This window comes from Oscarella lobularis, chromosome 10 (genome assembly GCF_947507565.1).
Source record: "Oscarella lobularis chromosome 10, ooOscLobu1.1, whole genome shotgun sequence".
Taxonomy (NCBI): domain Eukaryota; kingdom Metazoa; phylum Porifera; class Homoscleromorpha; order Homosclerophorida; family Oscarellidae; genus Oscarella; species Oscarella lobularis.
In genome coordinates this window covers 1,197,996-1,223,918 of record NC_089184.1, presented here as the reverse complement: position 1 = coordinate 1,223,918, position 25,923 = coordinate 1,197,996, and the positions used below count along the sequence as shown (strand labels likewise).

General features: G+C 46.8%; 10 protein-coding genes across 14 annotated transcripts; 2 read left to right on the top strand and 8 right to left on the bottom strand.

Annotated features, from left to right (window-relative positions):
* Positions 1–35: 35 nt before the first annotated feature.
* On the top strand, positions 36–2,753 carry LOC136192210 (SHC-transforming protein 1-like). The gene is made up of 13 exons (XM_065980733.1): positions 36–185; positions 245–315; positions 374–434; positions 498–528; positions 606–748; positions 957–1,008; positions 1,068–1,191; positions 1,245–1,377; positions 1,430–1,822; positions 1,877–2,027; positions 2,075–2,154; positions 2,258–2,389; positions 2,453–2,753. The coding sequence occupies exons 1-13, from the start codon at positions 66–68 to the stop codon at positions 2,591–2,593; spliced, it is 1,632 nt and encodes a 543-aa protein (XP_065836805.1). The 5' UTR covers positions 36–65; the 3' UTR covers positions 2,594–2,753.
* LOC136192215 (snurportin-1-like) lies at positions 1,988–4,188 on the bottom strand. 2 transcript variants are annotated; one of them, XM_065980742.1, is made up of 9 exons: positions 4,110–4,188; positions 3,982–4,056; positions 3,849–3,918; positions 3,646–3,792; positions 3,495–3,591; positions 3,338–3,435; positions 3,206–3,283; positions 3,009–3,089; positions 1,988–2,958 (listed from the first exon to the last, which is right to left on the bottom strand). In XM_065980742.1, exons 1-9 carry the CDS (start codon positions 4,169–4,171, stop codon positions 2,740–2,742), a joined length of 927 nt encoding a protein of 308 aa, XP_065836814.1. In that variant the 5' UTR covers positions 4,172–4,188; the 3' UTR covers positions 1,988–2,739. The 2 variants fall into 2 exon arrangements, with proteins under 2 accessions (XP_065836814.1, XP_065836813.1); XM_065980741.1 differs by having other exon boundaries at positions 1,991–2,958; positions 3,646–3,795.
* A 42-nt stretch (positions 4,189–4,230) lies between these two features.
* LOC136192206 (protein mono-ADP-ribosyltransferase PARP6-like) lies at positions 4,231–7,580 on the bottom strand. The gene is made up of 23 exons (XM_065980729.1): positions 7,318–7,580; positions 7,216–7,267; positions 7,113–7,153; positions 6,967–7,056; positions 6,855–6,907; positions 6,750–6,803; positions 6,612–6,700; positions 6,482–6,545; positions 6,338–6,428; positions 6,219–6,285; positions 6,104–6,168; positions 5,969–6,048; positions 5,814–5,909; positions 5,661–5,753; positions 5,484–5,609; positions 5,362–5,424; positions 5,240–5,310; positions 5,124–5,172; positions 4,960–5,072; positions 4,729–4,909; positions 4,619–4,679; positions 4,485–4,569; positions 4,231–4,429 (listed from the first exon to the last, which is right to left on the bottom strand). Exons 1-23 carry the CDS (start codon positions 7,409–7,411, stop codon positions 4,306–4,308), a joined length of 1,902 nt encoding a protein of 633 aa, XP_065836801.1. The 5' UTR covers positions 7,412–7,580; the 3' UTR covers positions 4,231–4,305.
* On the top strand, positions 7,555–8,650 carry LOC136192217 (uncharacterized). The gene is made up of 3 exons (XM_065980744.1): positions 7,555–7,917; positions 8,059–8,364; positions 8,422–8,650. Exons 1-3 carry the CDS (start codon positions 7,605–7,607, stop codon positions 8,577–8,579), a joined length of 777 nt encoding a protein of 258 aa, XP_065836816.1. The 5' UTR covers positions 7,555–7,604; the 3' UTR covers positions 8,580–8,650.
* LOC136192214 (calcium/calmodulin-dependent protein kinase type IV-like) lies at positions 8,528–10,516 on the bottom strand. Its single transcript, XM_065980740.1, has 12 exons — positions 10,390–10,516; positions 10,015–10,102; positions 9,897–9,959; positions 9,762–9,844; positions 9,635–9,707; positions 9,549–9,587; positions 9,442–9,490; positions 9,310–9,384; positions 9,176–9,251; positions 8,995–9,115; positions 8,855–8,935; positions 8,528–8,797 (listed from the first exon to the last, which is right to left on the bottom strand). The coding sequence occupies exons 1-12, from the start codon at positions 10,464–10,466 to the stop codon at positions 8,672–8,674; spliced, it is 951 nt and encodes a 316-aa protein (XP_065836812.1). The 5' UTR covers positions 10,467–10,516; the 3' UTR covers positions 8,528–8,671.
* Positions 10,517–11,238: 722 nt separating this feature from the next.
* LOC136192520 (N-alpha-acetyltransferase 35, NatC auxiliary subunit-like) lies at positions 11,239–14,940 on the bottom strand. Its single transcript, XM_065981162.1, has 27 exons — positions 14,871–14,940; positions 14,769–14,820; positions 14,686–14,719; positions 14,513–14,627; positions 14,387–14,461; positions 14,186–14,278; positions 14,062–14,136; positions 13,943–14,012; positions 13,840–13,889; positions 13,727–13,786; positions 13,586–13,669; positions 13,430–13,538; positions 13,295–13,380; positions 13,158–13,241; positions 13,033–13,098; positions 12,874–12,977; positions 12,759–12,825; positions 12,608–12,706; positions 12,382–12,557; positions 12,245–12,324; positions 12,145–12,192; positions 11,996–12,087; positions 11,875–11,940; positions 11,714–11,824; positions 11,565–11,651; positions 11,426–11,506; positions 11,239–11,371 (listed from the first exon to the last, which is right to left on the bottom strand). The coding sequence occupies exons 1-27, from the start codon at positions 14,889–14,891 to the stop codon at positions 11,312–11,314; spliced, it is 2,145 nt and encodes a 714-aa protein (XP_065837234.1). The 5' UTR covers positions 14,892–14,940; the 3' UTR covers positions 11,239–11,311.
* Positions 14,941–15,076: 136 nt separating this feature from the next.
* LOC136192219 (diamine acetyltransferase 1-like) lies at positions 15,077–16,503 on the bottom strand. Of its 2 annotated transcripts, XM_065980745.1 has the most exons (7): positions 16,364–16,503; positions 16,260–16,314; positions 16,137–16,202; positions 15,975–16,082; positions 15,881–15,921; positions 15,669–15,827; positions 15,077–15,615 (listed from the first exon to the last, which is right to left on the bottom strand). In XM_065980745.1, the coding sequence occupies exons 1-7, from the start codon at positions 16,433–16,435 to the stop codon at positions 15,400–15,402; spliced, it is 717 nt and encodes a 238-aa protein (XP_065836817.1). In that variant the 5' UTR covers positions 16,436–16,503; the 3' UTR covers positions 15,077–15,399. The 2 variants fall into 2 exon arrangements, with proteins under 2 accessions (XP_065836817.1, XP_065836818.1); XM_065980746.1 differs by having other exon boundaries at positions 15,569–15,827; positions 16,364–16,499.
* Positions 16,504–16,635: 132 nt separating this feature from the next.
* On the bottom strand, positions 16,636–19,280 carry LOC136192205 (lamin-B1.S-like). Its single transcript, XM_065980728.1, has 11 exons — positions 18,777–19,280; positions 18,546–18,705; positions 18,305–18,484; positions 18,119–18,244; positions 17,942–18,070; positions 17,786–17,877; positions 17,504–17,731; positions 17,376–17,451; positions 17,219–17,329; positions 17,050–17,169; positions 16,636–16,988 (listed from the first exon to the last, which is right to left on the bottom strand). The coding sequence occupies exons 1-11, from the start codon at positions 19,235–19,237 to the stop codon at positions 16,731–16,733; spliced, it is 1,941 nt and encodes a 646-aa protein (XP_065836800.1). The 5' UTR covers positions 19,238–19,280; the 3' UTR covers positions 16,636–16,730.
* Positions 19,281–19,341: 61 nt separating this feature from the next.
* On the bottom strand, positions 19,342–20,946 carry LOC136192213 (E3 ubiquitin-protein ligase Mdm2-like). 2 transcript variants are annotated; one of them, XM_065980739.1, is made up of 5 exons: positions 20,821–20,946; positions 20,689–20,769; positions 20,483–20,625; positions 20,175–20,428; positions 19,342–20,123 (listed from the first exon to the last, which is right to left on the bottom strand). In XM_065980739.1, the coding sequence occupies exons 1-5, from the start codon at positions 20,854–20,856 to the stop codon at positions 19,453–19,455; spliced, it is 1,185 nt and encodes a 394-aa protein (XP_065836811.1). In that variant the 5' UTR covers positions 20,857–20,946; the 3' UTR covers positions 19,342–19,452. The 2 variants fall into 2 exon arrangements, with proteins under 2 accessions (XP_065836811.1, XP_065836810.1); XM_065980738.1 differs by having other exon boundaries at positions 19,345–20,126.
* Positions 20,947–21,016: 70 nt separating this feature from the next.
* LOC136192203 (AP-3 complex subunit beta-1-like) lies at positions 21,017–25,884 on the bottom strand. 2 transcript variants are annotated; one of them, XM_065980726.1, is made up of 27 exons: positions 25,723–25,884; positions 25,591–25,666; positions 25,464–25,538; positions 25,310–25,405; positions 25,153–25,248; positions 25,027–25,091; positions 24,908–24,974; positions 24,469–24,855; positions 24,309–24,406; positions 24,201–24,255; positions 24,072–24,143; positions 23,953–24,015; positions 23,757–23,889; positions 23,649–23,701; positions 23,540–23,596; positions 23,372–23,482; positions 23,114–23,287; positions 22,864–23,058; positions 22,710–22,815; positions 22,365–22,657; positions 22,256–22,316; positions 22,090–22,196; positions 21,847–22,035; positions 21,753–21,795; positions 21,615–21,699; positions 21,461–21,558; positions 21,017–21,408 (listed from the first exon to the last, which is right to left on the bottom strand). In XM_065980726.1, the coding sequence occupies exons 1-27, from the start codon at positions 25,845–25,847 to the stop codon at positions 21,110–21,112; spliced, it is 3,279 nt and encodes a 1,092-aa protein (XP_065836798.1). In that variant the 5' UTR covers positions 25,848–25,884; the 3' UTR covers positions 21,017–21,109. The 2 variants fall into 2 exon arrangements, with proteins under 2 accessions (XP_065836798.1, XP_065836796.1); XM_065980724.1 differs by having other exon boundaries at positions 22,710–23,058.
* Between the last annotated feature and the right edge of the window lie 39 nt (positions 25,885–25,923).

Sequence of the window (25,923 nt, the reverse complement as noted above, 5' to 3'; positions counted from 1 at the left end):
TCGCGATGGGCGTTTTCACTTTCTCGAGCGCACGCGCAAACTGCGGACGGAGAGAGACGCATTGGATGGCGAACGCAAAGGAAAAGTGGTCCAAATCCGGCTCGTTCATGAAGAAACCCAAGTCGGGTTGGCTCCATTCGGACGAGATATTGGTCGACGGCGGCGGCGTTTGCTACATGGTCAAAGTATAGAACCTTGCCAATTTTAGGAAGTAATAGAACGTCGATCCGAAATCGTTTTATAGTACCTCGGCTGCATTTCCGTTCTTCGTTCGATGAGAACGCTTCAGTTCGAGGTTCGATCTCAAGTGACGAGGTGACTTCACCCCTTGGGCGTGGAGTTGGTACCCACTCTTCTATCTCTTTCCCTTTAGGGAAGCCACGCTGCGCGTGCTCGAAGCGTCGGGATTGAAACCAATAGAAAAGAAGCGGAAGGTCTTTTCCTTCGTTTTCGCGTACAGTCACGATTTTTCCTATGGGTTCTTCGCGTTGCTATAGGTGCCCAAGAATGTATCGAAGGCGCTGGGAGGTTGGAACTCTATTAATTAATTTTAATTAACGTTTTCCTTTTCACGTGATGTTTTGAATAATCCAATGTTTCTCTAGCGCAACCGATGTGCGATCGGTCCGGCACAGATATCAATCTGACGATATCGATCGAGGGTCTCGAGCTGTGTACTATCGACCCGCCTGAGATGATGGCTAACCACACGATGCCATCGATATCGTTTGCCTCGTCCGGAGAAGGGGTATGCAGTGTAGCAGACCACACCTTTTCCGTCTTTTACAATGGAACCCCGCTTAGTTAATTAATTAGTTTCATGACCGTTTTTTCTTAGAATAAATGACCATCATCTATAGAACGACTGGAGGAGTAGTCGTTCTGTAGAGGTGGTCAGGAAAATTAATTCATAGCGTGGTTAAGATGTGGACGGGTTTTGATATTATTCTCTGTAGAATACATCGGGGATGATTGCCTACGTTGCTAAGGATCCTCTCCACGACCGAGGTCGACTTACTTGAGTTGAAAGTGCCTCTTCTTGTGATGACTGTGCCATTTGTTTTTAGCTTGCCACGTTCTGGATTGCCGGGCGACGTCTCAAGAGGTAATTGCAACCGTGGGACAGGCGTTTGAGCTTCGCTACAAATCGTACCTAAACCAACCGCCCGCTCCGGCGGTGACAGCAAAGAGGTGACGGAACGCAATCTCTAACCTTTGCTAGAAATAATATTGTTGGTGCACAGATTTGGCGAGGCAACTTTCGATCAGGATGCCTGGGGCTCGGGGGGCGATCATTCGTATCAAGGGGATATGGAGGGAAGTCGATTCGGTCGGCGGGCACGAGAGTTGCCGGCAACTCCCCAATACAGAGGAAAAGTAAATGCGCTACGACAGAGAAAGAGTTTTAGTTAGTTTGAGTCTTGCCCAGGCGAGCGACGGCATCTACGCCGACTTGCCCGAGGATCAGAAGAAGCTTCGAGCTCAAGCCCAGTACGACAACCCGAACGATTACCTGGGACCGCGTTCGAGAATGAAGACCACGGAGGGCGGGATTTACGACAATCCGAGCGCGCAGAAGGGATACGGCGACGGCGATTTGTACGACAATGCCGAACGAAAACCGCTTCAGACGTCGATCTACAAAGATGCAAGGGGTTTGACTCGAGCTCCTATTTCCGCCGCGCCTCCCGCCGTCTCTCCCTACGATACGCCCAATCCCGCGAAAGTGGCTCTTCCAGCAGAAGAAGAAGAAGAGTCGCTTTATGATAATACCGAAGGGGGAGCTACAAAACCCAGTGAGTCTTTGTATGACAATCCCAAGGCAAGTAAACGTAGATACACCGAGTTCTAAGATTCAATTTATTGGATCTTCTAGGCCGCCGCTAGCAGAGGGTCTAATGATACGTACGACAACAAGGCCTTGCGAAGCGCCCAAGAGGAGAACATGATTTACGATAATAAAGAATCGGCGTTCTTTGACGACAGCTCCTACGGAACCACGAAAAGAGCTTCTCCATTCCACATGGGTAACATGAAGTTTTTATTTGAAAGCTCCCTAACCTTTATTTCATAGGGAAAATTGGGGCTGCTCTACCGGCACCTGGCTCACTCGAAGCGGAGCATTGGTTTCACGGGCAAATAACACGTCAGCAGGTACTTGACTATCAGCTACTAGTAGGGTGCACAGCGTAGCCGGGGGCTCACCTTGTACTTTCAAAGGGATGTCCTTGTTATGGCGTTTGTTTTTTTTTCCAAGGCGGAGAGTCTTCTTGAAGAGGACGGGGAATTTCTCGTTCGCGAGAGCGCGTCGCAAGCGGGACAGTACGTCTTGACGGGCATGCAGGGTGGAAAGCCGCGTCACATGCTTCTCGTCGATCCTGAAGGAGTCGTAAGCGATTTGCGAGAAAAGCCAAAGAATTTGACTAATCTAAATCGCTCACCTTTTTTTCAGGTTCGTACCAAGGATCGCTCGTTCGATTCCGTTCAGCACTTGATCAATCATCACCGCGAAAACAATATGCCTATTGTTTCAAATGACAGCACACTCACCTTGATTCAGCCTGTCATCTCTGCAGCCAACGGCTTACAGTAGCTCTTTTTTTTCTCTTTCTTCCTTACACTCTATACCAGTTAGGCCTTTCACGGAAGACTATATTTTGAGTGTCTCGTCTCGATAGGATGATTATTTTAGACAGTAGATTATAACCTTGGCTGGGGGTTTTTTATAACTAATCCTTGTTATGTTGTCTCCATGGCTGAGGGTTCACTTACTATCGCTTTTTCACCAAGGACTTGTAGTTCTTCAAGTGTCAGGGCTTTATAGCGAGACTGTAGGAATGCGTCTGTTGCGTCTACTCCAAGGGTCTCCTTCATGCCTTGTGGTTGTATCCACGTCACGAGCGGAGTCACTTCCGGACAATAGTGACCTTCCTTGTGGTAAAAAAGAACGCCGTCAACCTGTATGAGAAACGTTTATTTTGGAGGTGCAGGATTGTGTCAACCTCAACCTCATACGGAACTTCTTCCTTGAACTGGACTGCAAGGTTCTCTTTCGTGCATTCTGCGTAGGGAACGCAGAGAAAGCGAAACTTCAAAAGAACCGCAATAATTAATATAATCAAGAAAGAGTGAAACCTACGTCACATTTTATGATTTATACTTAGAGATTAGCATAGACATAGGTTTTCACAATGTTCTCGGTTACCGGATTGGACGGTCTCAAACGACTCAATGATTCTACTTCGGATATCTTCGTTTTGGCCCAGTAGAGGCGAAACTCTGCCTGCAGAGAGCAAAAACGTCATCATCAAAACGAACACGACCGAGCGTCGCGTACCTCACTATCATACACAACGTGACCTCGCCAGCACATGATATCCAAGACGTAAAACGTGCGAGTGGCCTCGTGAAAAATACAGTCGAGTATGCAATAATCTATTGGCCCCAATCGAAAACGATGATCATCAACGGGAAGAGACGCTGCACTAAGAAACCTTGAGCTGTAAACCCGCTTCGTTTACTCCCGCCGGGTAGGGCCGAAGGAAACCGTCTCAAGCAGTATCCCGTTCTGGTATAGGCAGCCGTTAGTCCCTTAGTCAATAAATGCCTGCCAGGCTTTTAGGAAAAGAGAATCGTGTCAATTACTTTCGAGGATATAACAAGGGCTCGTTTTCCAACTGGACAGATGATAAAGAGCCAGTGGGTGTAGAAATCGTCGGGTATTTCCGTCAACCATTCAGACAGCATCAAGTGATCTTTGTAGTATCTTCCTCTTGATTTCTGCTTGGTCGTCTTCTGGTGCGAGAGCGTGAATCGTGTCGTTATTGATACTGCATGGCTGTTCTTACCATTTCCACGTCCTGGTCGGGTTCGACTTCGGCTAAGTTTCTGGCTACACTGGTATAATCCATTCTACCTCTAAAAGAGTGACAGGTGCGGACGCTACGGTAAGCTGTCACCGTTTCAGATGTCTAGAGATACCTCTTCTGCCTTTCCAAACACTCTCGTCGTCGCTTTTCTTGATTCGACTTTCCTTTGAACTTGTACTGAGATAACCTCGAGACGACGGCAATTCCTGCTAGATTCGTGTGCAAATGAGCTCGATTTACCTGCTCGAGGCATCAGAGACGGCCAACGAAGACGCAAGGAGATCTTCCAGTTGCTCTTCCATTGTAACGCGCGTGGATGGCGCGGTGCCCCGCCCGTGAGCTCCGCCCGCGCGTCCTCCCATGCGTCAATCAATGAATCAATTCAACTACAGTACACGAACAACATACTCGAAAATTACAAAGTCAAATTACATACTCAATCGTCCTCCGTCATTTCTCTCCCTTGCGCTGCGTAAGTAAAACGCAGCGCTTTGACTATCTCCTCTCTAAAAGCGTGCAGTGTCGTGTCGTTGTTCAAGTTGTTGCACAATCCCTCGTACCTAAAAGAACCCAAGCAGTACAATTTCGAAATACGGCGCTGTTACTTCAACGCACACAAAAAAGAATCGTGTGCAAACGTAATCAGAATTCGGCATCACCCAAATACTTCCATTTTTTCTCAACTCGGGCGAATCAACGACTATACACAATACGTCAGGTGGCACGATAAAAAGTTTGTAGTACAATACCTTCACATAGAGCAATACAAGTTAGTGCTGAACTTTCTAGGAATCGATGTGATCCAGCCTTCTACATAGACGCACTGTATGTGCATCTTCGCTTTCAAAAACAAGACTACCTGTGAGGATGTGTCCTTTTGTCCATATGAATGCCGATTGGAGTAGCCAAATGATACGCTCGAATGCGGACTGAGATATATTCCCTTGCCATACGCGGCACCATTGACCTGGAACTTGGTGCCAGATGCATTAATAAGCCCAATTCTCATAATAGAGTGCCAGTTCTCGATACTGGATCCACTAAACAAAGCAAGTAAGAAAAAAAGAAAGGCTACGTAGAGCTGACATACTGGAATGCAAATGTGCTGCGGTATTTCTTAACTGCAGCACGAAATGCGACCTCCTTGGCCGGAGGACTGCTTATGAGGAGATACTGGTGCGGAGTTTTCATCGAAGGAAGCCGCTAAACCACAGCAGTGATCAAAGAATAACGAGAGACTTATTAATAATGTACCATTCTTTTAGGTAGCTTCACGATGTGACATCTGTTGCTCGAAATAATCCTACGAAAAGCGTGGGGAAGAGGACGTTTAGACGAGGCTGCAAACTGTTCCAAATTTTAGGTCTTACCATTGTAAAAGAGGAAAAGCGAAAGTGTCGACAGCGTCAACGCGCTCTCTTACTTTTCCAAAGCCCAAAATCTAAACTAGAGAATGAAGACGAGCGCCCACTTTCGTAGTACAATTCCCTACAGTGACTTCACTCATCTTGGGCAGGTTATCAAGAGCAGTCACGACGCGATCATACTCTTTTTTCTAATGAGAAACAAACGTATGATTAGTAGTCTCTTCTACTACTAAAGCTCGACACTAACGGCTGGAGTAAAGGCCAACTTTTGGGGTCGTTCAGGATCTACTACAAGTGGATACGGATCAAACACGACGCCTTTTCGAGGACTCTTTGCAGCCGCTGTGGCCATCGCAATCAGCAGATCAACAACCTAGCGACGTTTGAAAAAGAAGCATGGTATGTTCTCTCTATATTTCGTTACCTCTGACTGAGTGGACACTTCTTCCGCTGCGTCCGCCATCACGCCCAGTTGCTGATAGGCAAAGACGCACAGTTCACGTCCGCAAACAGACGGCTGAAAAAACAGCAGGGATACTACTAAAAAGTGAATGAGAAGGATCGCTATATCAAAGACCTTTAGCATTGATGCGCCCCCAAACATGTGGATATCGTCGCAAATCACGCAGTATTCGTTTAGAGTGTCGAAACGCTGTTGCACGTACGCCATCACCTACACACAGCAGCGAGCGACTCATTCTTGATTTCTTTGATAGACCGAATTCTTTTTACCTGAACAATGAAACCGCTCTCTATTGAAGGAACGGACTTTAGACGAGAATCCTTGTCAGGCAATATCGGCTGGAGTGATCCTAAATATTGAAAAATGAGTTTTAGGGCATAGTGCTGGTTTGCAATTTTACTCACTCGCAGCTTCGACCGTAGCACAGGAAAGAAGTGGCCATTGCTTTGACAAGAACAGCTGTAAGACACTAGGAGAAAAACATATGTACTTTGAACGTGAAGTGCAGGATTCGCGTACTTTCTTATTTGACTTCCCAATCCAAACCCGTCCATAGATGACGGTTGAAAAACAGATATGCGAGGAACTAAAGAATAACGCACGTGTATGTGGACACTTTTACTAATAATTTCTATTACCATCTCCGTCGAGGTAGTGAGAACTAGACATGTGAAGTCGAATGATAACGGGCTCTTCTCTTTTAACTTTCCATGCCTTGGCAGTGTAATCCTTTGACAAGAGAATGAATAGACACGTTTTTCTTAGAAGATATAATAACTGACGTCAAGAATGTCCTTGATGTCAATGTACATGTCAACATCAGAATCATCAATGGAGCCATAAGATCTTAGAGAGAGAGAGAGAGAGAGAGAGAAAGTCAAAGAAATCTTAACTCCAATCTGAATCATTTGCCTGTGTTGCACGGAATTGGGACCAAATAGCTGTCTAGCTGTCGCCAGATCCTTTTCTAGAGCGGGCGACACAGGGAAAAGCATTTCGTCCTAAAAGGTACTGTATTGCAAAAGTGCACGTGCCCAGCAGGGTGCTCACGTCAACGTCATAATCCCAGTCAGAATATTCAGAGGTCGTTGATGCATACGAAACCTGTATACGTACAGTATAAGCATGGGATCTTCGAGTGCGCACTAAGCTTGCCTGCGAGTCAAGCGTCACACTTGGCTTCTGATCCGACCTCCAAGACTCTATTTCTGCATGCAATCATTTAATTAACCGCTATAAAGGCTACAGCTTTTAGAACTCGACAAACCGGTGAAAATTTTTTGCACGAGTGCAGGCAAACAAAGGGTCGTGGCCGATAACTGATCTGGCTGATCGGAACGCACCACCGCAGTGCTCTCTTCATGAGGTCAGAGAACTCGTCATGTTTTCGAGGTGCAAAGATTTCCGTCTCACCGGGATATTCCTCTTCGCAGAGATGAATTGTGAAGGTGATCCTACGATGTAATTAATTAATTAATTAATTAATTAATTAATTAATTTTTGGCTATTTGCCAACTTTTCAGTTGCAACTGCGTCGAATTTGAGCACGTCGTCCAAAAATTCGATGTCTTCGAAATTGTTTCTCGAATCAATGATCTCCATTCGCTATTCGACCTACTTGATACGCTCTCGTTTGATTTCAAAGCTTCCAACGCTAGATCGGCGTCCGATCGAAGCGATTCGAGCCGTTTTCGCCGTCGAGAAACGTCCATCGCCGATCAGGAATGCCCGGATAACACAAAGGCTGAACGCGGTGTTTCTCGCAACGAATCGATCGATTTTGAGGTCGAAAAGAAACTCTTCCTACGGTAGTTGTCTCGAGGCGAGCAGGCGGAGAGCGACGGATGTCGCTGGGGTTTCCTACGGAAATTTCTGCACGACGAGCCTGTGTCCCGGATATTTAAGATGAACCGAGAAGACTTTCGCGTCTCTGACCTCTCTTTCCGAACGCAACGAAGATTGGCTCGACTCTTGGACATAAATCCGACGTCTGATCGCGGTTGGCAGTCGCTGATCGCATGTCTGCCGGGAGTTCTCTACGATTCGACCGACGTCGCGAACTTCTCTCTTCTCTCGATGAGACAGGACGAAACGCCGGCATGGGGTCTCATCAAAGATCTCGGCAAACGAGGCATAACCGTCGAGGTTCTACGAAATGCTCTCGTCGAGATGGATCACAGGGAAGCAGTGGAATTGATAGATGCCGAGTCACCTGATTGTGAGAATAGATAGCACTACACGTGTACAGTAAACTGACCATCATCCTATGTAAAATATACGAATTAATTATTTAATTATTTAATTAATAACTCTAAGGAAAGTGGTGTGCATACCTTGAGATTTCTATTTTGCCTAAAAGGTGCGTCACCGCCACCTCATCTTGATAGAAGTCGAATGGGTCGCTCGTCGACGTCCAGCTCCAGTCCCGGCACGCATTCTCCTTCTTCGGGCCCGAGCAGCTATTTTATGCCGCCGCCGCCGTCGCCGTTCCAGGACGCGGCGACGAAAAGACGGCAATACAGCTCAAGTCGAGACAACAGCCAATCGTCGTCTACTGACACGTCGTTTACGAGCATTTCTCAGAGACCTGTGGCATGGGGAGCTCCCCAAGTGGCATCGGCACCTCCCCAAGTGGCGGCAGTCTCGCCGACAGTTCGCTCGCGAAGTTGGTTACATAACGTCAATGTTCTACCGCTGGTTGATTTTTTTCTCTCGTTTTCAGAGCAGGATGATATCGATGAAGAGTGCTCTGAAGTTTCTTCTGGTTCATGGAAGACTCCCGAAAAGCCTAAAAAAGACAGACCCTCTTTTACGTTAGTACTGGGCGTTTTAGTCCTATTGGCAGTCACCCTAGGTCTAGTTTTGCCATTTATGCATTAGTTTACTTAACTACTAATTTGATACTGTGCTTTCACTTATTTGAAAATTTTTGATCAATGCAGTTGAAAACGTTGACCAGCGTCTCAATGGGCCTACTTCTTCATGAAGTTGCACGTCATCACAGCGTACACTGTTCCTCTCAGCTTTCTTCTGGTGACGACGTACTCCTTCAGAGACTCCAGCGTTTTGGGCATGTTATCCCCCTTGGCAGCCTGGCCCTAAGAGGAGAGGGACAGATCAATGCAACGTCTCATCGCCCTGGACATTAGTCTTACTTGAACCCAAGGATGCTTCAGAGCATCTTTTGCCGTCATTCTTTTTTGTGGATCGAGTACGAGCAATTTAGAGATGAGATCCTGTGGGAGGAGCACGTTTGTTAATCTTTCAGTTTCCCTAGTTTCCTTTTTCCCCTGACCTTTGCATTAAGACTATTTTCGTCCCAATAGGGAGACAGGAATTCGTAGTCGCATTTTAGGATGCGCGAGTACATTTCAGCGTCACCCGAATCGCTATAAAATGGCTCGAATCCGCAAAGCCTAAAAAGAAATCCGTTTGGAAAAGAAGTCCCTTGCTAAGATGACGCTGCATAGTCTCACAAAATGTAGCAGATGACTCCAACAGCCCACATGTCCACAGGCTTTCCGTAAGTCTTTCCCAGGAGAACTTCCGGAGCTTGAAGAAAACCAGAAAGGTGCGCAAAATGACTGGTTTATACACGTATTCGTCGTACCAACATAGCCCGGCGTTCCACACACAGTCTGCATTGTTACGTCTTTTCCGCTGATTTTTGAAAGACCAAAATCGGCTGAAGAGCCCAGCGAAGATCAGAGAAGAAAAACAAAGCCAAGCAGTGTATCCTCACCAAGCTTCACATCTTCTTCCTGGGGATTCTTGACCAGCAGATTTTCTGGCTGGAAAAGAAAATGTGTGAGTGAGCATACGAGCGCGCGAGAGAGTGAAATCCTAGACCTTAATGTCGCGATGGACAATGCCCAGAGAGTGAAGATACTAGAACAGACTTCATAATGTTTCTAAGTGACTGATTATCTCTTTACTGTCAAGGCTTCAAGCAGTTCTCGAATAACAATAGCAGCGTCCTTCTCAGAAAAAAAACCACGCTCAATTATCCTATCGAAGAAATGCGACTATTAAAAATGGAACCAAAAAAAAGGCCAGTTGCACCTGTCGAAAAGCTCTCCACCGGTGACGAGCTCCAAGACCAAGTGAAGCTCCTCGGGCGTTTCGTAGATTTCTTTCAATTTCACCTAAAAAAATTAAGAATTACTATAAATAATAATTCCTTTTATGCGTCCCTACGATATGAGGATGGTCGACGGTGACCAGGATATTCACTTCCGTGTTTAGAATCTTCCGAGGCGACTGTCGAAACGGGAGATGAAGAGAAAACGAAGAGAGAACCAACTAGTGGCAATACTTTAGTCGCATCCTTTCGAATGCTCTTCAAAGCGTAGTTGATTCGGGTCGCCTTGTGAGTGCACTTTCGAACGATCGACGTCCCGCCCCTCAAAATGTACTCAATTAGTAAATTAGACAGGTTGTGCAGAGACGAGAAGAAGCCCAGACTTCGACTAGAAATGGAGTGGCGCGCTACGTGCGTCTCTATGTCAGGGGAGGTCTCGTCGTAAAAATATTAGTTTGGCGTCCGCTTTCGGGCGGACGTCGGTGCGAGTCGCGCTATCCCTCGAGGCACCGTGTGCTACTAGGGAGCGTTTCTATGTGATCGGGCGAGTTAGTTGGAACGGTACGTGGAAGAACGACTTCGTCTCTCGTGTCGTGTCTAGTCGCTTACCTTCCTAGCTGATCGCCGATGTCATAGCTTGCCTCTACCGGTTTACGGATAGAATTTTCAAAGAAGTAGTCTCCCATCTCGGTTTGCTGCGGCTCTCTCGCTGCTCCACCTGACCACAAATGAGAGCATACGGGAAGCCAAGGAAGTGGCACAAAAAATAAACATAAACAAAAAGTCACGAGCATGTTTGCAAGAAACTGACAAGGAAGTCATTGCACTCACTGGCAGGGAACATAAAGTAGAGTGTATTACCAGTGAAATGCGCCAGTGACTCCGTTTCTATCTATGGTGACACCACGGATACTAGAAAGCGCCTCAGTGCACCTCAGTGCAAATATTCTACCATATATCCGCCGGATGCCATGCATACTGTTAGGGAAATCGTCGCATACCTCACTGACGGACTAACAAGAAAAGTAAACAGTATCTATGCAGTTGGCCAGACGACAGCGGACGAACAATCATACGGGAAGAGAGGCTATTCTGTAGCATGCTGCTGGGCAATGCCTCCGACACCGGCAGAAAATCCCAATCCTATGGCCAACTCGGCGGAATTAGCGGCAGAATCGCGTCTCATCATCGTAGTCTCAATATTTTGCGGCGGATTCTTCGTCCTGTGCATCATCGGCCTCGTTCGGAAACTAATATTGAAAATGCGAGAGCCGCAACCTACCGAGCATTCTCCTTTTTCGACGGCCGCCTGCGCGACGCCAGAATCAGGCAACAACGGAAAAAAGAATCGCAAACGAAAGTGCCGGTGCATTTGCTGGAGGTCGAACAAGGTTCACCCCATGCAGTGGCACAAGAACCGGTTCAACAAGCAATGATCCTAAACGGTAGAGACGAACAAAACGAGAAGCAACTTAATGGTCTGCTTTTATTACTGTTATTATGAGAATCGCTGATTAATGAAGAGTCTGATTCATGCTACCCTTACTATGGGATAATACCTGTGCACGGAGAAATCAAAGGTGACATTGGCCTGTAGATTAGGTTCTGAGGAAATGCTCTCCGGACTGGCGTTACTGAATCTAACCTGCTTATCCTTCTTGTGACCTCCGGCTAATAATTTCACCACAATCAAATTCGTTTTGACGACCGTCATAATGGATTTGAGCTGCGTGGACGAAGACGCTAATAGTATATTGCTGCGAAAGGGGAGGGGGTTCTCATACCTCTTCTACAGAGAGAAGACGGTCCAAGACGAGTTTTGCTCTTGTGAAATGCTCAGCCGATTCTTCAAAAAGCTTTGCACACGGAATCTGAATGATCAGCACACACGTATGTAGAGGATAGAGTGTTAAAAATTTTAGCTAAGTTGGACCTCTGACTGAAGGATTGACGATGGGCATGCTGTTTCGCTATACTTCTCATACGTGAAAATTCCGGGCGTAGTCACTGCCTCGAGAGGTTTAAAACGGTGCTCGTAACGCAGCTAAAGAATTCCCGCACTAGTATACAGATCTCACTCTTCATTAACAGTACCTTTTCCGAGCCAAACTCAAAGACTGGTAACTTGAGGTGTCCCTCCATGTACAGACCTTCGATGACCTGCAAGATCATCGTAGCAATATTCTCCTCTCCTCCAGATTGATGATAGACTCACTTTAAGCAATCCTTTGCAAATGCACTGTTGCGCCTGAATGAAAAGCAGCTCCTGCTCCTTGACCTTGTCTTTTCCTACGTTTTCAGTCGCTTCTAAAGGATGAAGACGAAGTGATCTAGCGGCTGCTCTTTTTCAATTGTAGTACTTACTTTTCTGCTGCTTCTTTTTCTTTCCTTTAGCTTTTGACTGCTTCAGTACTGCAGCAATAAGTTCCAAAATCGTGCGTTCCTGGTCTGAGAGCTTTCTTACCCTGCGTTTCTGTGGTAATTCGAAGTTTTTCTGATCGAATCAAACATCCAATGAGCCAACCCATTAGATAATCGGCATAGCTAGGACAATAAATTGACATTGCGTTTCATCTCGAGGAAACGTCAAAAAACTCGCACCAAAAAACGTAGTGAAGTTCGTGGACAGCATACAAGTCGTTCTCCAGTCCCAGCAATACAAACTCGAGCATAGAAAGCGTGACAAGTCGAAGAACCCACGCGCAGAAGCAGCCAAGATGAACGAATTCCGGCTCCTTCAGATACTCCTCGTACAAAACGCTATCATAAGTGATGGCCTTAAAAAACGAGACATGGAATGAAAATTTGGCAGAGCATCTACACCTACTTCTTCTTGGAGGGAAGAGAGAGCGGGAAACATGTTGGCGTACTTTTGTCGATGCTTCGAACGATGATAAAACTGCACTTGAAATAATTCAAGTAAAGGCTAAAGAGGAAAGCGCTTCAGTAAGACCTAGTGACGTTTGAGCCGTGCCTACCTGAATGCATCTGTAGATAAAGTCGTCAGTTATAGTCCTAATGCGCGGAACTGCAGCCAGTCGGCTTCTGCGTAAATTAGAGGGAAACAGGACTGTCTATAAGAGATTGTCTTGCTTTGAGCATATGGCCGGAGGGCTAATGAACGCTTTCATGGATCCCCTTATCAGCGTGACCATGTCTGATTTTCCAAATACTTTTTCTTTTTCGTAGAAAAGACACTGGGAATAAATTGCACCAGTTGCAATCGCGCGTGTTTCCCCAGTAATCACTTACTATCAAATAAGATCTCGACAGAATCGTGGGAAAAGGTTTTCGCCACGAAAATTTGCTGCAAAACATCTGAGAGAAAATAAAATAGACGAATCAGTCATACAAGCCCTTCCCCTCGTCCCCCTTACGTGAATCGCACCCAAGGTGACCATATCCGTCGCTTCATAAACCCGCAACATTTCGGCGAGGCCAAGGTCCATATAATCAAACCCCTGAACGTAATATATCTTTCTTTCCATCCCCACTTCCCCAAATAGAGCCTTGCTTTTTCTCTCGTCATAATGACTGGGTGTCTTGGCGAAGGAGGAAGAAGTCGATTGTTAGCAAGTACGTCAAATCCGAGAGAAACGACTACGAAAAATGTCAGTGGCTTATACACTCAGTTCCAATATCATATCACCTTCCGGATTACGGTCTCGAATAGCTCCCATTGTAACTGTCGTCTTCATGTCCTTGAGATATTTCATTGCAGCCATTGTTGCCTCTTTAGCGGCCGCCACGCCAATGCACTACAAAACAATTCGCAACAAAAAACCTCGTCATCCTTCCTCCAAACCAATGGCTTGTCCAGTTGAATGCAGACAGTCAGAAGAGCTTTGCAAAATCTCGTTCTCGTCAGTGCAGCGTGAAGCAAATCATTCTAATCGGACACGCGTTAGAAGCATGAAATTTAGCGTCGCGTGAGCTGGAGTGTTGCCTTTTGAATCATCTCACTGGTATCTGACCCAGCAGCTGTCGCTTCTTTGATGGCACTGTTCTAAAAGACAAAGGTGTACAGTTGTTACTGTTTTGCCTTCTAACAGTGCCTACCTGTCCTCTTATCGACTTGCTCAGTATGTCTTCACTTTCTCGAAGCATCCCTGTGCAATCGATATTGACGTCAGCAGCCAAATAAAATTTCTCTTAAGGCAACCTTGTATTTTCGTATCTGATATCTCCTTCTCAAGAAAATTAAAGCCGGTTGCAACTGTCTGCTGATCTTCCTAGATACTCGGTCATCGTATGAATAAAGGAACAGACTTGACTGCGCACTTCTTCGTGAACGGCCGCTCGAAAGATTGCGTCTCTCAAGTAGGCCGCTATGCGAACGATTCCAATACAGAAAGCCTAAGAAAATATTTCATTAAATCGCATACAAATGACTTACACTGAGAACCTTCAGACCAGGATCCTCAATGAGAGACACGTCGTGCAAATACAAGCAAGTAAACACTGTCTGAGCCAAGCACTGACCATCAAGCCAAGTTGCCTATATAAAAAGTCAGAGAAAATCTTTATGTTCATGTGTCTACTAATACTAATACGTCAGCCTGCTTTTGTTCTAATAATCTACGTTCCCGTTTCCTTACTACCGTACCAAACACGCTAACAATTCATCCATAATTCCTATTATTTCCTCAGTGCTGAAGTCATCTACTTTGACCGCTTTGGCCTATGGAGATCTCACCAAATAATTGCCAAAATAATACGCGCTCGATTTCACCTCCACGGCAGATTTGAACGAGAGAACCTTGCGTTTGACTCGATTGCACTCGACATTCGAATCCATTTTGGGATCCATAATTTCGGTCGCGTTCATCGCGTCGAGAAGTTGAAAGCTGCAAGGACGAACGTTCTCCTGTAAGTGAGAGCCTCCTAATGATCTCTTTTCTGCACCTCTCAGATCGAAACAGCTGTCCCATGGCGAGTTCTTCGCGAGATATTTTCATTTGAAATTCTTTTGAGGCGAAAGGTCTCACCTTTTGCTCCCGAAATGAAAGCATCCGTGATGTCGGTCCACTCCTCTGCTTCCTATGAGAAAAACGACGTCGCACGAAGTGCGGCTGAGTACGAAAGAGGACCTTGTGGCTGCTCTCTGCCATCTTAACGAATCCGGGATGCCCCGACGTAAAAGAAATGCTCCACCCCCGCCATTCGACCCGGAAGGAAAAGACAGAGGCGTTATGGGAAACGCAGAGATATTAAAAAATAAGCCCCAACCGAGCGCGAAAGCGAGAAGAAAGTACTTGAACGAAATTTTGATTAGATATTTATTACTAATATGCCAAATCGTTTGCTTTTAAAATGGCATACGTCGAAGTTCCTAGTAAAAATGCTCCTATTGTCGTTCTCTTGTCAGGGTGCCGGTACAAAAGATGAAACGATGATAGGACGTAGGTCAGGGCATCGAGCCAGTTGGCCACTGCAACTCTTTTCCAAGGGCTGTATACTTTTTTTGCTGCGTGCCAAAGAGCCATTGCCTGATGTGAACCACACAATAGAGGAGATAGAGAAGAAATGGAGATAAAGAGGTGAGTCGCAAAATCCAATGCGTTCAATAGTGACCAAATTGTAGGATTTTTCGGCGCGTGACTACTGGTCAGGACAAAGCTAGTGTGTGTCATGGCATTGAAGAAAAGCAATGCTTTTGCAAACGTGTACAGCAGACGTAGATACCCTTTTGCGTCTGCTGTAGCACGTAGTGACGGCAAAGGCAAAGGATTTGCAGACAGGAGACTCCAAAAGGAGAAAACAGCGACACTCACGACATTGACGACCATTGTGAGATAAAGAGTCACGTGATGTAGGTAGGACAGCGTACACCCACTTTCAAAAACCAGACAATAATTTTAGACAATCACACTGATGTTCTGCTTTACAGTTTTTGAAGCCAAAACGGCTATTCCATGTTTGTCGAGTTTCTGAGCGATCCACTCACGCTGAGTTATGACTCCTAGACGGTTGTAAAATTGCTTCGCGTTCACGTTGTCGTCTAGAACGGAGAAGGCAATTCTGCAGCAGTTTTGCGTCTCGGCAATCTAAATTGCAAGGCATAAAAATAGATTTCTAAACTAGCCAGAAAAGCAGCGACCTTGCTTAGGGTCACAAAAATCGCTGTTCCTAGTTCTTGCCCTGTAGCAGTGTAGAAAGAGAAAGAAAGAAATGCTAAGCTGACGTCAACTCACTGCGATGCTCAGAGCGAATGTACACGTCTTCCAAGTAAACCGATTTCCCCTCAAAGGTTGAGTACGTGTAGAAGTATATAGCGTATCCAGCAGGAGTAATACCAGATTCTAGAGCCACACTACCATAAGAAATCGTAGTCTCGCGTGCTGCTATACACGTACCTTGATGGCATTCTACCATAAGCAAGTTGAACATTTTAGAGTCAGAAAATCCGTCCTTTAACAGCTCTGTAACGACGAAGGGGTGCAATTAGGCGGCTTTTGTGCAATAAAAAAAGACTAGACCGCTTTCTGTCACTCGAACGGCTCCTTCGTCGAAGCCCTGAGCTACTGCCAGTTCCTAAGAGATGTACTTCTGCCTAAAAGCGAGTCAAATACTTCTACCAGACTTTGATCATTGCAAAGAGAACTGGCACGTCCTCTGGAACTCCCTTTCTAAGCACGTAGCGGCAAGAAGTCATCGTCAGTAGAAACGCGCGTGCGTTAGACTCAAGTATCCGTACCCTTCCGTACCAGCCTCTCGTGGCCAGGCCCTTTGCCATCTATATGCATGCTTTTTCCCATCGGTTTATCCGGGAGATGGGAAAAGGGCCTGGCCACGCGGGCCACGCGAGGCTACGTAGACCATAGACACCATAGACAACCTTAGACTACCGTGGCATTATGTTTGAGAGCCTCTTTTTGTATCTGTTTCACTTCAACCACACTGCACTGGTAAAATCTATGCAATTTTGTACAGTTGTATTTCTGACGTAATCATTTTGTTGACAACTGATGCTGAACAAAACGACTACCAGTAAAATGTGCCTGATGATTGCGGGATGAAAACGACGCATCCGTCCTTTCCTGACGACTGCGACGTTGCCTTGATTTCGGCATATCAAAAGGCAAATTAGCCGAGTGTTCCTTTTTCAATGATCGAAATATGCCCGATCGTTCTCGCGAGTCTGCTTCCGGTATTTTGGGAAAGGCGGCGTCTTTTTGCTGCCTGTTCGTATTGAGGCCAGCAACAGCCTAACAAAAGGAGAGACTCAAGCAAAAACGCTGCCAGCTTAATTGGATATAATCATCATACCTGACCATACATGTTATGCAACGTCGTATTGGTACCCAATCCCGTTGCCCAGCTGGCTTGATCAGTCCACAGCAAGTCACTGGGCGGATTGTGCAGTGCTCGACTTTTGGCAGACCAAATCTACAAGCAATGTCTCTCCTGACAGTCTAGCTGAGGAATTTATACGCACCGTTACAGTAGCCCCAGGCTGCATAATGAATCGTTGAGGAAATTTGTAGACGGCCACTAGTTGATTTCCTGAACTGGTCTGCCGAATATTGTATCCTCCCAGTGATTGGGCCTAGCAATATTAATAAAACGATTCTAAATTTAAAATTCCGGCTTACCTGATTTGAAGTATTAAGAAGTTTGACAAAGTTTCCACGTCGATCCACATCCCACACCTTGATTTGGTTCGTTGAACTTAAAAAAAAAGAAAGTCCAGCTAATATATCAATCACTTCATTTCTCCTACTACGACGACGTCTCGTCTACGACGTGCGAAGACCAAAATGACAGGGTCTCTTGCTGCTCCTGTTGCTCCTTTTGCTTCTGCTCCTGTCTTCCGTCGATGTACGCTGTACCCGTTCTTGCTGATTTCAGCAGCGATGCCGTTAGTACTCCCGGAGCCGTAGCTGGTCGTCCGATGCGGGTTTCAGACTGCTGTGAGCGGCTAGTCATGTTGTATATCTTGAGTCCTAATCTGAATATAAATCTTCATAATGCGTTTCTTATGTTATGAGTCATTTTTGGCTACCTTTTCTCTTCGTCTTCAATCAGTCGTCGCAATCTCTTGATCTCTTGATCAAGAGGAATGTGAAGATCCATCAATTCTTGGTAATCGGTCTCCTGTCAAATTCATCATTTTAATTAATGGACGAGAAAATTCCTTCACACTACAATTGACGGATACCTTTTGATAGAGGGTAGCTCGCAAATTTTCAATTCTCAACTCGTTTTCCGTATTATCGGCGTTTCTCTGAACCTTTTCTTGCTCCAATGCTCTATCAATCGAACTGACAGTTTTCTCCAGTTCAATAACCTGAGAGTGCAGTATAAAAGACTTTAGTCGACAGCACCGTTTCTCTACCCTTTCATCAAAGCTCTTATTCCGTTCTTTGAGTAATTCCACCTCAGCCGTCAACTCCAAATTTTCGTCCGTAATCTGATGCAACCTAGCTACATCACTTTCATGCTTGAGAGTAAGCTCATCAATCTATAGCACCCTCAATTAGACCAGCCCCACCTAATACCTAATTGTCCTAATAGGACTCACCCTAGTTTTCAAGATTGCCTCCGATTCAAATCGATACCGATTCAGCTCCTCCTCGGTCTTGATTCGAGCTTCAGCCAAGGCGGCGTCCAATGCATCTCTATGCTCGCGATTCAACTGCTCCTCCTTGAGAACCAAGAGGTCTTCGAGTTGATCGATTCGAGCTGCTTTGGTGTCCAACTCCTAAAAAGAAGCACAAAGCGTATAAAAATGTCTTTTTTACAGTGATCTTTTTTTTTTTGACCTGCTGCAGTACTTTCACTCTGAAACCGAACTCCTCTCGCTTTGTTTCCAAATCGTTCTGCGCCTCGGCTCTGAGCAACGCTTCTCTCTCGAGCGCCTCCTTCGAACTGATCAAGGCCATTTCCAATTCATCTCTTTCCCTCGACACGATAGCGAGAGCCCTGCACAGTCGAGGAGAGGAGAAAACATCGCGGGCGTGGTCGCACGCACGCAGGCCACGTCACTAACTCACCGTTTAGGCGGTTCTTGATCTCGTATCGCTTCCTGCAATTGGTGTTCCTTGTGCTCGAGCGCTCGTTCGACGAGCGTCCGATTGCCTTCAGCTCGTCGTCGCAACGATATCTCGTCGGAAAGCCGCTGCTGGAGCTCGCGCGAGAGCTTTTGACTTCGACTCGTTTCGAGTTGAAGTCGCGCGTTTTCGTTCGCCGTCTCGTCGACGAGACGTCGCGCTTCGGCGATTTCCACTTCGTACGTCTCCTTCAGACTACTGATTTCCTCTTCGAGCAGTCGAGTCGTCTGGAGAAGCGTTTCGAGCTGGGGACGCTTGTCGCCGAGTTCTTTCACGCGATCGATGTAGGCCGTCAGACGCTCGCCAATGTGACCCAATTCGATTTTTTCGTGCAGACGGGTCACGCGCGTCGTGTCTCGCGTCGTCGAGCCGCCGATTGTCGCTGTTGTCGCCGCTGTCGCCATCGTCAGTTTGGTCGGATGTCCAGTTTGTTGTGCGCTGCCCCTCGTGCGCGCAGCCTTGGATACGGTTGTAAATGAATTATACTGCATTGTACACAGTGTGTCACGTGCTCCAATCATTTTTCAGAGCCGTATATATATAGAGACTCTGGACTACAAGACAACAACATAGGTAGGGCAGGGAGTAAACGGTTTGGAAAACCGTATGGGAGACTACTTTAGGTATAAGTCAATATAACGGACTCAATAGTTTTTCTACATATCGGACAGCCCTTTCGCTTTCTTGCCAAACGTCGTCCACAGCGCATGCAGCAGACAAAGTGTGCCGAAACCCCGTGGGTGATTGTCGCATTGACGGGCCGCGTCAAGCAGACGACGCACGTGCGCGCCGCCGCCGCCGCCGTCGCACTGTGCACGCCAACTGAGGACCTGACGTCAGTATCAACAGTTCCCACTTGAGCATTGATCATCTGTTCTGATTCCGACTCGGCAGAGTCGGAGTACAATGAACCGTCTGAACTCGATACGCTCTCCGGTTCGTATTCCGTGAATTCGTACTCGGTTAGCATGTCGTCAAGAAAGATGTAGTTGTCGTCGTTGACTTCTGGCACGTCGGTGTCCTCTTGAGACAATTGCTGGTGACGCTCGATAAAAATGCCAGACTCTTGAGAGTCAAACATTTCCATCTCTTCCTCCTCCTCCTCCTCTTCCTCTGCCTCGTCCTCCTCCAGTTCTTCTTCTTCTTCTTCTTCTTCTTCCTCTACCTCTTCTTTTTCTTCCTCCTTTTGTTCTTCTCCGGCTGACAAGATGATCGTTGCATCGCTGTCGTTGCCCGTGTCGTAGCCGAGAGAACTTTGAGTCGAAGAAGCAACGGGAACTGCTGTCTCCTCTTCTAAAAATTAGCCAATACAAAAAAAGATTAACAGGTCTGTTTCTGTACCGATAGACGGCCGAGATTCCCTCGATTGCTCTTCTCTCGATCTTGCCGCCTCTCTTCGAGAAGCAGCTGATGGTCCCGAGTCAGATGGACGCAGCGCTGAGGGAGGTACAATGAAGGGACGAGTCGGAGTCGGAGTCGCAGCGATGTCACGGTTTCGAGCGCGAGACGCCGCCGCGGCGGCAACGGCAGCGATGACGGCGGGAGCGTCGGGTCTTTGGACAGTCACTTTGCGGCAGTGGGGCAGCAGCAAAGAGCTATCAAGAGTCAGTGGTATAAGGAAGAATTCAACGCGCGTGTTTAGAAGATACCAGAGCGTGTCGTGAACGAGTGTGAATTCTCGAACGCCGAGGACTTTGCCGATTGGATCGTCGCCACAGCGAACGACGACCGGGCGCACGGATTCGTCGATCAGGTTGCGAGCGACGAGATAGAGGCGAATGTGTTCCGTTAGCTGTTGACGAGAAAAGAATGGGTCGATTATTGCGTGGTTGAAACGGTGCGCGTGAAACCGTGCCTGATTGAGCGAAAGAAGCAGCGACGCTCGCTGGGCTATCGTCGGTTGAAGGACAAAGCCCAATTCGCGCGATATTTGGTACTGAAAAGAGCCGCTGAAAGTGGAAGAGACGAGCGAAAAGAGATAGCTTACGTAGATGGCTCCCCGTTGGTACGGCTGACTAGCCATTCGGATGGTCAACGTAGTTGTACAGTACTGCTCAGAGGCGCGGGTTGAGTTGTTCGGGGCTCGTCGGGGCGAGTCTGTCGGGGCGTGCCCAGAACTTGCCAGTGCACGTTCGTGCGTGCTCACCACATACGTGTATGTATACGCACGCGGTGGTGACCGGTCACCTGAGCGTACTGTATTCTCGAAAAATGCGAAGACAAAGTCACAGAAGCAATCTCACACCAAAATTTTATGTGTCGTGCAAAAAAATCCGTCATGCCTTTGCCAATTCGGCTTTGATTTCCTTCAGCAGCATCGAGCCAATCACAATCTTTTCGCAATTTATGACAATTTTCGCCTTTCCATTTTCGTCGACGGCGACGGACGTCAAAACGGCGACGCGATCGCACGATGTCTGACCGCAAAAGCGAACGGTAACCTTTCCTTCTTCTGACTGCGACGAAACAACTGACATATTAGCCACAAGCAGAACGCGTTCCACCAGAGCAGATGGCTCAATAGCTTCATTCAGAGCAATCTGCCCCGACGTTTCATTCATTCCAGCCAGCTTGCCTACGGAAGATTTTTTATAATGGCCCATTTCTAGCTCTTTGTCAAGAATCACCTCGTTCCTTTGCAAACATAGCCTCAGACATGACTATGCCACGAATCAGTTCTCCTACTCTAGCCTCGATTTTGACAGGAAATTTCGACGATTTTGTTCTGGAATAGAGATAGCGTGAAGAGCAAGTGATCAAATAATCAATATATTGACCTACACCAGATCAAATTTTGCAGGATTCAAAGTATCGGCAAAATTGACGCCAATGGAGACGGAAATCGATTCACCAGCAGCCAACGAATCTTAGTCATAGAAACTAAAACAAGCACAGCTACAAGAAAATGACTATTGGTACCAATTTGGCCAAAATCGTGCAGCTCCATCTTTGCTTCAAGTTGCTGAAAGGAAAATTACCAGTATGAAACGCAAGCTTGCTAGAGATACTGTACCTTATTTCCTATAGCAATATTCTGAATGGCGTGGTCTCCTTGATTGGTGAACACCAATTCGACGTCGACCATCTTATCCGAATATAAATGCTCCTTTCGCGTGAACGAGTAGGACACCGCTAGGCTCTTTCCCGTGATACGATGAAGTAATTGGAAAGATTGACGAGGAACGGAGCTAGGAGTAGAAAGCTAAGAAAGGTGCGCCGCTAATAAAAAGCATTTCTATCTCTTCAAAAATCGTACTTGGATGACTTTAGAAGGCGTTTCTAGGGTATCGAGATCCGACGCTATGGACGGTTTCAACATAGCGGACGCCTCTATTGGGGCCGGCGCAGCTCCAGCTCCGGCGTCTACAGATGACAAGAAGGCAAACGTGCATGTCAATATCGTCGACGATATACGGACGCACCATCGTCGCCGCCACCGAAGTCTAGAAGCTGAACGGTGTCGGGTTTTTTCTTAGCGGGGCTCTGCACGCAAACGGTCGCAAAGAAGAAGACGTCTTATCTTCGTCTTACCTTTTTCGTCGGTTTAGCAACTTCGGATGGCTTCGGCTTTTTCTCTTTGACTGGTTCCTTTTTTACTGGCTCTTCTTCGGATTCGTCATCGTCGGAGTCTTCTTCGTCGGTTTCCTCGTCGTCGTCTTCTTCCTCTTCTTCGTCTTCCTCCTCCTCCTCTGGTTCGGACTCGGTGGCCCAGCTTCCGCTTTCCTCCTCGCTTTCGGATCCACTTTCCTCGCTGCCCGATCCAGATTCGTCAGATTCTTCGCTACCGCTGCCACTCGACGATTCGCTTTCAGATCCCGACTCTTCTACATGTAATAAGGCTTGAAAAGAAACACACCGAGATCAGTGTCAGCGCACCTGTCGATTCGGAATAGAATGATTCGAGAAAAGACTTGCCCGGCTTTTTCCCTTTCCCTTTCCCTTTCCCTTTCGTTTTCTTCTCGGATTTCCAAGGCAATTCAACCTGAAGAAAAGAGTCAACAAAGTCCCAGCAATCTAACTCTATCCGTACCTCGACATTCCTGACACTTGGGTCCGGCTGCTCCAGAGGAAAATCGGGCAAGGGCTGATAGCCCGTGGCGCTGCTATTGATAAGATGAGACAGGGTGCCAAACTGCCATTGATTTCTCTCCTTATAAGCCGACTCCAATACCGGAGCTGGCTTTCGAACGAGCAAGATCTTCTTTGCGTATTTGCTAATAACGCTCTAGCAATACATATGGGGCTGCCGGTACGCTTTGCTATCTAAAAGAGTTTTCTACCTTTTCTGCTGGGAAAAGAAGAGTTCGAAGGAATCTGGCTCGATCGCGAATGTCGTAGTTCGTGTCGTACTTAGCCAAATTTAGAACGTGATGGCATAGAAGTTTCGTCTGCTTCGGATTGGTCAGACACAGCTTCGACGCTAAATTCAAGATCTGCAACTTGACAATATCCTCCTGCAAAACATTAATTAAAAGTAAGTATAGCTACGGGAATTAAAACCGCAAGGACTAGGAGAGACTTAGAAAATCATTCCTAACCTCAGACGGAAACGACTTCACCATTTTCCTAAGAACGTCCGGCGCAATTTTCGGCACTCTGTCCGAGTACTCACCCATGAGCCATAGTATGCTCGCCTTGGCCATGGGAACCTGCAGAAAATCATAATGAATAGTTTATGCAATGCATAACTGATGTTGTATCTTTACTTGAACTTTGTCCGTAAGCTTTGCCATCTGGACAATGAGATCCTTGTGCTCTGAAGGCTACAGAGAAAAACGTTCACTCTATTGATGATGACCAAGGCTCCTTTCTCACCTGCATCTGAAGCAACGTCTTGATGATCACCACGCTCTCTCCCACAACAGTTTCTAATAATAACAATCATCGTCTCTAAGGAACCACAGTCGCGAATCTTTGACGTACCGTCTCTGTGCGACACCAGACCCATAAGTCCAGTAAGACACGAATCGGTCACGTCAGACAAGTTCGAAGCGCAGCGGCCAATCGCCCGTATCGTAGCAGCAACGAATTCCTTGTCATTGCTCGTGACGTACGTCTAATTAAAAATTAAAAAGAATTAAAAATAGGTGTTTTGGTGATCAGAGCAATGATGCAGTACCTGAAATTCTCGAAGGACGACCGAGATGTTCGTCTCGTTGGCCAGATTAGTCATGATTTCGAGCTGCGCGAAGGAAAGAACTCGCACCAAAACGAAGAAGATATGTGGCCTTTCTAAACCTTGAGTAGTTTTACGTGTGTCGGATCACTTCCCATTACAAAGAAGCTCTTCAAATAGGGCTCAAAGAGACCCTGCAACGGCGACAGTAAAGAGAAACCGATCTAAGGAACTTGGCTACGTTGCTGCACCTGTCTCGCGGACGTCACAGTCGCTATGTTAGTCAAAACGACCCACTGAACCTCACTAGAAGGTAATCCTCATAAGAATCTAGAGCTGACGTCTCGCGTTTTTTTCACCTGTGGCTTCTCAGCAACCGAACGAGAGGTCGAATGACGACGGAATGCTCGGCGGCCGGTGCAGTGTGAAAGTATAGCTGAGCGACTGCAAGAACGACCTGCAAGAGACAAAAATCCTTATTAATCGATAATCGACTGGCAAGCAAAAAGCGTTGCTGACCGCCGCGTTTCGACTTTGAAGCAAAGGCTTCGTCGACTGCAGAAGCAGCCTGTGATCCGAATCCATCACGTACATGCTCTTCTTCTTCTTTTCCTTTTCCTCTTTCCTTTTCCTCTTCTTCTCCCTTTCGTCCTCGTCCTCGTCGTCCGAATCGGAATCCGATTCCGTCGACGAGTAGAATTTCGCTTCGGTGACCTCCTGATCTTCGACATTTGGATTGAGAAACTGAGTTCTCGCGTATCGCGTCAGCATCTGTATGATCGCCAGTTGACCCCACTCGTCGACGTCGACGAGCAGATTGCAAAGCTTGCGATAGTTCTTGTGTATCAGATCGATTCGCTCGCCGCAGACCTCCTCAAAGGCAGTGACGGCACTTCCGGCAACCAACTGCATGCACAGGCAATCAAAGCAAAGACGTATATTCAAAATGTTTTCAAACCGTTGTCCTGTCGGTTAGGAGACGTTCAATGAGCTCAATCAGAGCGTCTTTTTGCTCGGGATCATAGCTAGTAACGATAGGCTCAAGTAAGCCCAAAGTGTATCATATAATCAATATACCTAAACAATTTTGGTATTGCGTGAGCCACCGTCTTTCTCACAAAGGCAGACATGTCAGTCACACACTGAACACAGATGGTGAATGCATGATCGATCGATCAGTCGGCCGATGGGTAATGAACCTACCTCCTTCAGCGCAAGCATCATAATAGGCACAATAACGGGAACGCGTATGCTTGAAAGTACGCGCAAAGCGCTGGCGCGAATCAATTGATTTGGATCCTAGACGTAATACGGGTCGGGTCGATCAAGTGGCTATTTTGATATGTCTCTGTCTCTCTGCCTTCAGAGCTTTCTGAAAGGTGCTGATGGAGAGAAGAGCGAGATCCTGTTCTTCTTCGGCATAGCGCATCAGGTAAACGTAAACGAGTTTCTTGATCTAATTGAAAAAATATACCAAATTTGATCTATTTGCGTACATGTACGCGCATTCTTACTTCGGGATTTTTCGACACGACGTTCTTTACGACGGCCGGGAACAGAGCGGAGACGTTTCGGCCTTTGGCGATCATCTAGAGATGCGTCACGTGACCGCGCTTTCGCTTCGCTGTTTCGCCCGCTTACTCCTATGATTCGCTTCATCGATTCGAGTTTTTGGCCGTCCTTGTTGCCGTCGAGCATCTTCTTTAGCTCTTCCAATCTAGAACAAACGACTGGGGTCTCGTCTCGACGCTGCGGTTATTCGCGCGAGCTCGCCTTGTCTGATCCGACGAGAAAAAGCCTCCCGTCATGTCGCGATTGACATCGTCCGTAGCGGCACTAAACGAGGAAGAGCTGTGACCTCCTTCCATTGAGTAAGGAGTCCCAGAGACGCCTGCCATGCTTTCGATGCGTACGTATGTGCAGAGGTCATGTGATTCTTCGGAGGGCGTGACGCGCTATAATAAATACAGTAAA

Coding starts and splice junctions, on each gene's coding strand:
- LOC136192214 (XM_065980740.1), bottom strand. CDS start 10,466: ATGGGAGACTACTTCTTTGAAAATTCTATCCGTAAACCGGTAGAGGCA. Junction 9,588..9,634: donor AACTGCTTGAAGCCTTGACA/GTAAAGAGATAA, acceptor AGTCTGTTCTAG/TATCTTCACTCTCTGGGCAT. Junction 8,936..8,994: donor AAAATAGTCTTAATGCAAAG/GTCAGGGGAAAA, acceptor CTCCTCCCACAG/GATCTCATCTCTAAATTGCT.
- LOC136192205 (XM_065980728.1), bottom strand. CDS start 19,237: ATGGCGACAGCGGCGACAACAGCGACAATCGGCGGCTCGACGACGCGA. Junction 18,485..18,545: donor GAGTGAAAGTACTGCAGCAG/GTCAAAAAAAAA, acceptor GCTTCTTTTTAG/GAGTTGGACACCAAAGCAGC. Junction 18,071..18,118: donor ATAAGAGCTTTGATGAAAGG/GTAGAGAAACGG, acceptor CTGCACTCTCAG/GTTATTGAACTGGAGAAAAC.
- LOC136192203 (XM_065980724.1), bottom strand. CDS start 25,847: ATGGCAGGCGTCTCTGGGACTCCTTACTCAATGGAAGGAGGTCACAGC. Junction 25,249..25,309: donor CCTTTCAGAAAGCTCTGAAG/GCAGAGAGACAG, acceptor TATTACGTCTAG/GATCCAAATCAATTGATTCG. Junction 22,317..22,364: donor TTGCTAAACCGACGAAAAAG/GTAAGACGAAGA, acceptor GTTTGCGTGCAG/AGCCCCGCTAAGAAAAAACC.
- LOC136192210 (XM_065980733.1), top strand. CDS start 66: ATGGCGAACGCAAAGGAAAAGTGGTCCAAATCCGGCTCGTTCATGAAG. Junction 186..244: donor GCGTTTGCTACATGGTCAAA/GTATAGAACCTT, acceptor ATCGTTTTATAG/TACCTCGGCTGCATTTCCGT. Junction 1,378..1,429: donor CTCCCCAATACAGAGGAAAA/GTAAATGCGCTA, acceptor AGTCTTGCCCAG/GCGAGCGACGGCATCTACGC.
- LOC136192213 (XM_065980738.1), bottom strand. CDS start 20,856: ATGGCTAGTCAGCCGTACCAACGGGGAGCCATCTAC. Junction 20,626..20,688: donor TGCTTCTTTCGCTCAATCAG/GCACGGTTTCAC, acceptor TCTCGTCAACAG/CTAACGGAACACATTCGCCT. Junction 20,429..20,482: donor CTCGTTCACGACACGCTCTG/GTATCTTCTAAA, acceptor GACTCTTGATAG/CTCTTTGCTGCTGCCCCACT.
- LOC136192217 (XM_065980744.1), top strand. CDS start 7,605: ATGAACCGAGAAGACTTTCGCGTCTCTGACCTCTCTTTCCGAACGCAA. Junction 7,918..8,058: donor AGATGCCGAGTCACCTGATT/GTGAGAATAGAT, acceptor TTTGCCTAAAAG/GTGCGTCACCGCCACCTCAT. Junction 8,365..8,421: donor GCCGACAGTTCGCTCGCGAA/GTTGGTTACATA, acceptor TCTCGTTTTCAG/AGCAGGATGATATCGATGAA.
- LOC136192520 (XM_065981162.1), bottom strand. CDS start 14,891: ATGGCAGAGAGCAGCCACAAG. Junction 13,890..13,942: donor ATCAGATACGAAAATACAAG/GTTGCCTTAAGA, acceptor TCGATTGCACAG/GGATGCTTCGAGAAAGTGAA. Junction 11,941..11,995: donor TTTGCAAAGGATTGCTTAAA/GTGAGTCTATCA, acceptor ATGATCTTGCAG/GTCATCGAAGGTCTGTACAT.
- LOC136192219 (XM_065980745.1), bottom strand. CDS start 16,435: ATGACTTCTTGCCGCTACGTGCTTAGAAAGGGAGTTCCAGAGGACGTG. Junction 16,083..16,136: donor TATGGTAGAATGCCATCAAG/GTACGTGTATAG, acceptor GTGTGGCTCTAG/AATCTGGTATTACTCCTGCT. Junction 15,922..15,974: donor CATTCGCTCTGAGCATCGCA/GTGAGTTGACGT, acceptor ACACTGCTACAG/GGCAAGAACTAGGAACAGCG.
- LOC136192206 (XM_065980729.1), bottom strand. CDS start 7,411: ATGGACGTTTCTCGACGGCGAAAACGGCTCGAATCGCTTCGATCGGAC. Junction 6,546..6,611: donor CCCAATTCCGTGCAACACAG/GCAAATGATTCA, acceptor TCTCTCTCTAAG/ATCTTATGGCTCCATTGATG. Junction 6,286..6,337: donor TCACTACCTCGACGGAGATG/GTAATAGAAATT, acceptor GTTATTCTTTAG/TTCCTCGCATATCTGTTTTT.
- LOC136192215 (XM_065980741.1), bottom strand. CDS start 4,171: ATGGAAGAGCAACTGGAAGATCTCCTTGCGTCTTCGTTGGCCGTCTCT. Junction 3,919..3,981: donor TGTTTGGAAAGGCAGAAGAG/GTATCTCTAGAC, acceptor TCACTCTTTTAG/AGGTAGAATGGATTATACCA. Junction 2,959..3,008: donor AGGAAGAAGTTCCGTATGAG/GTTGAGGTTGAC, acceptor TTTCTCATACAG/GTTGACGGCGTTCTTTTTTA.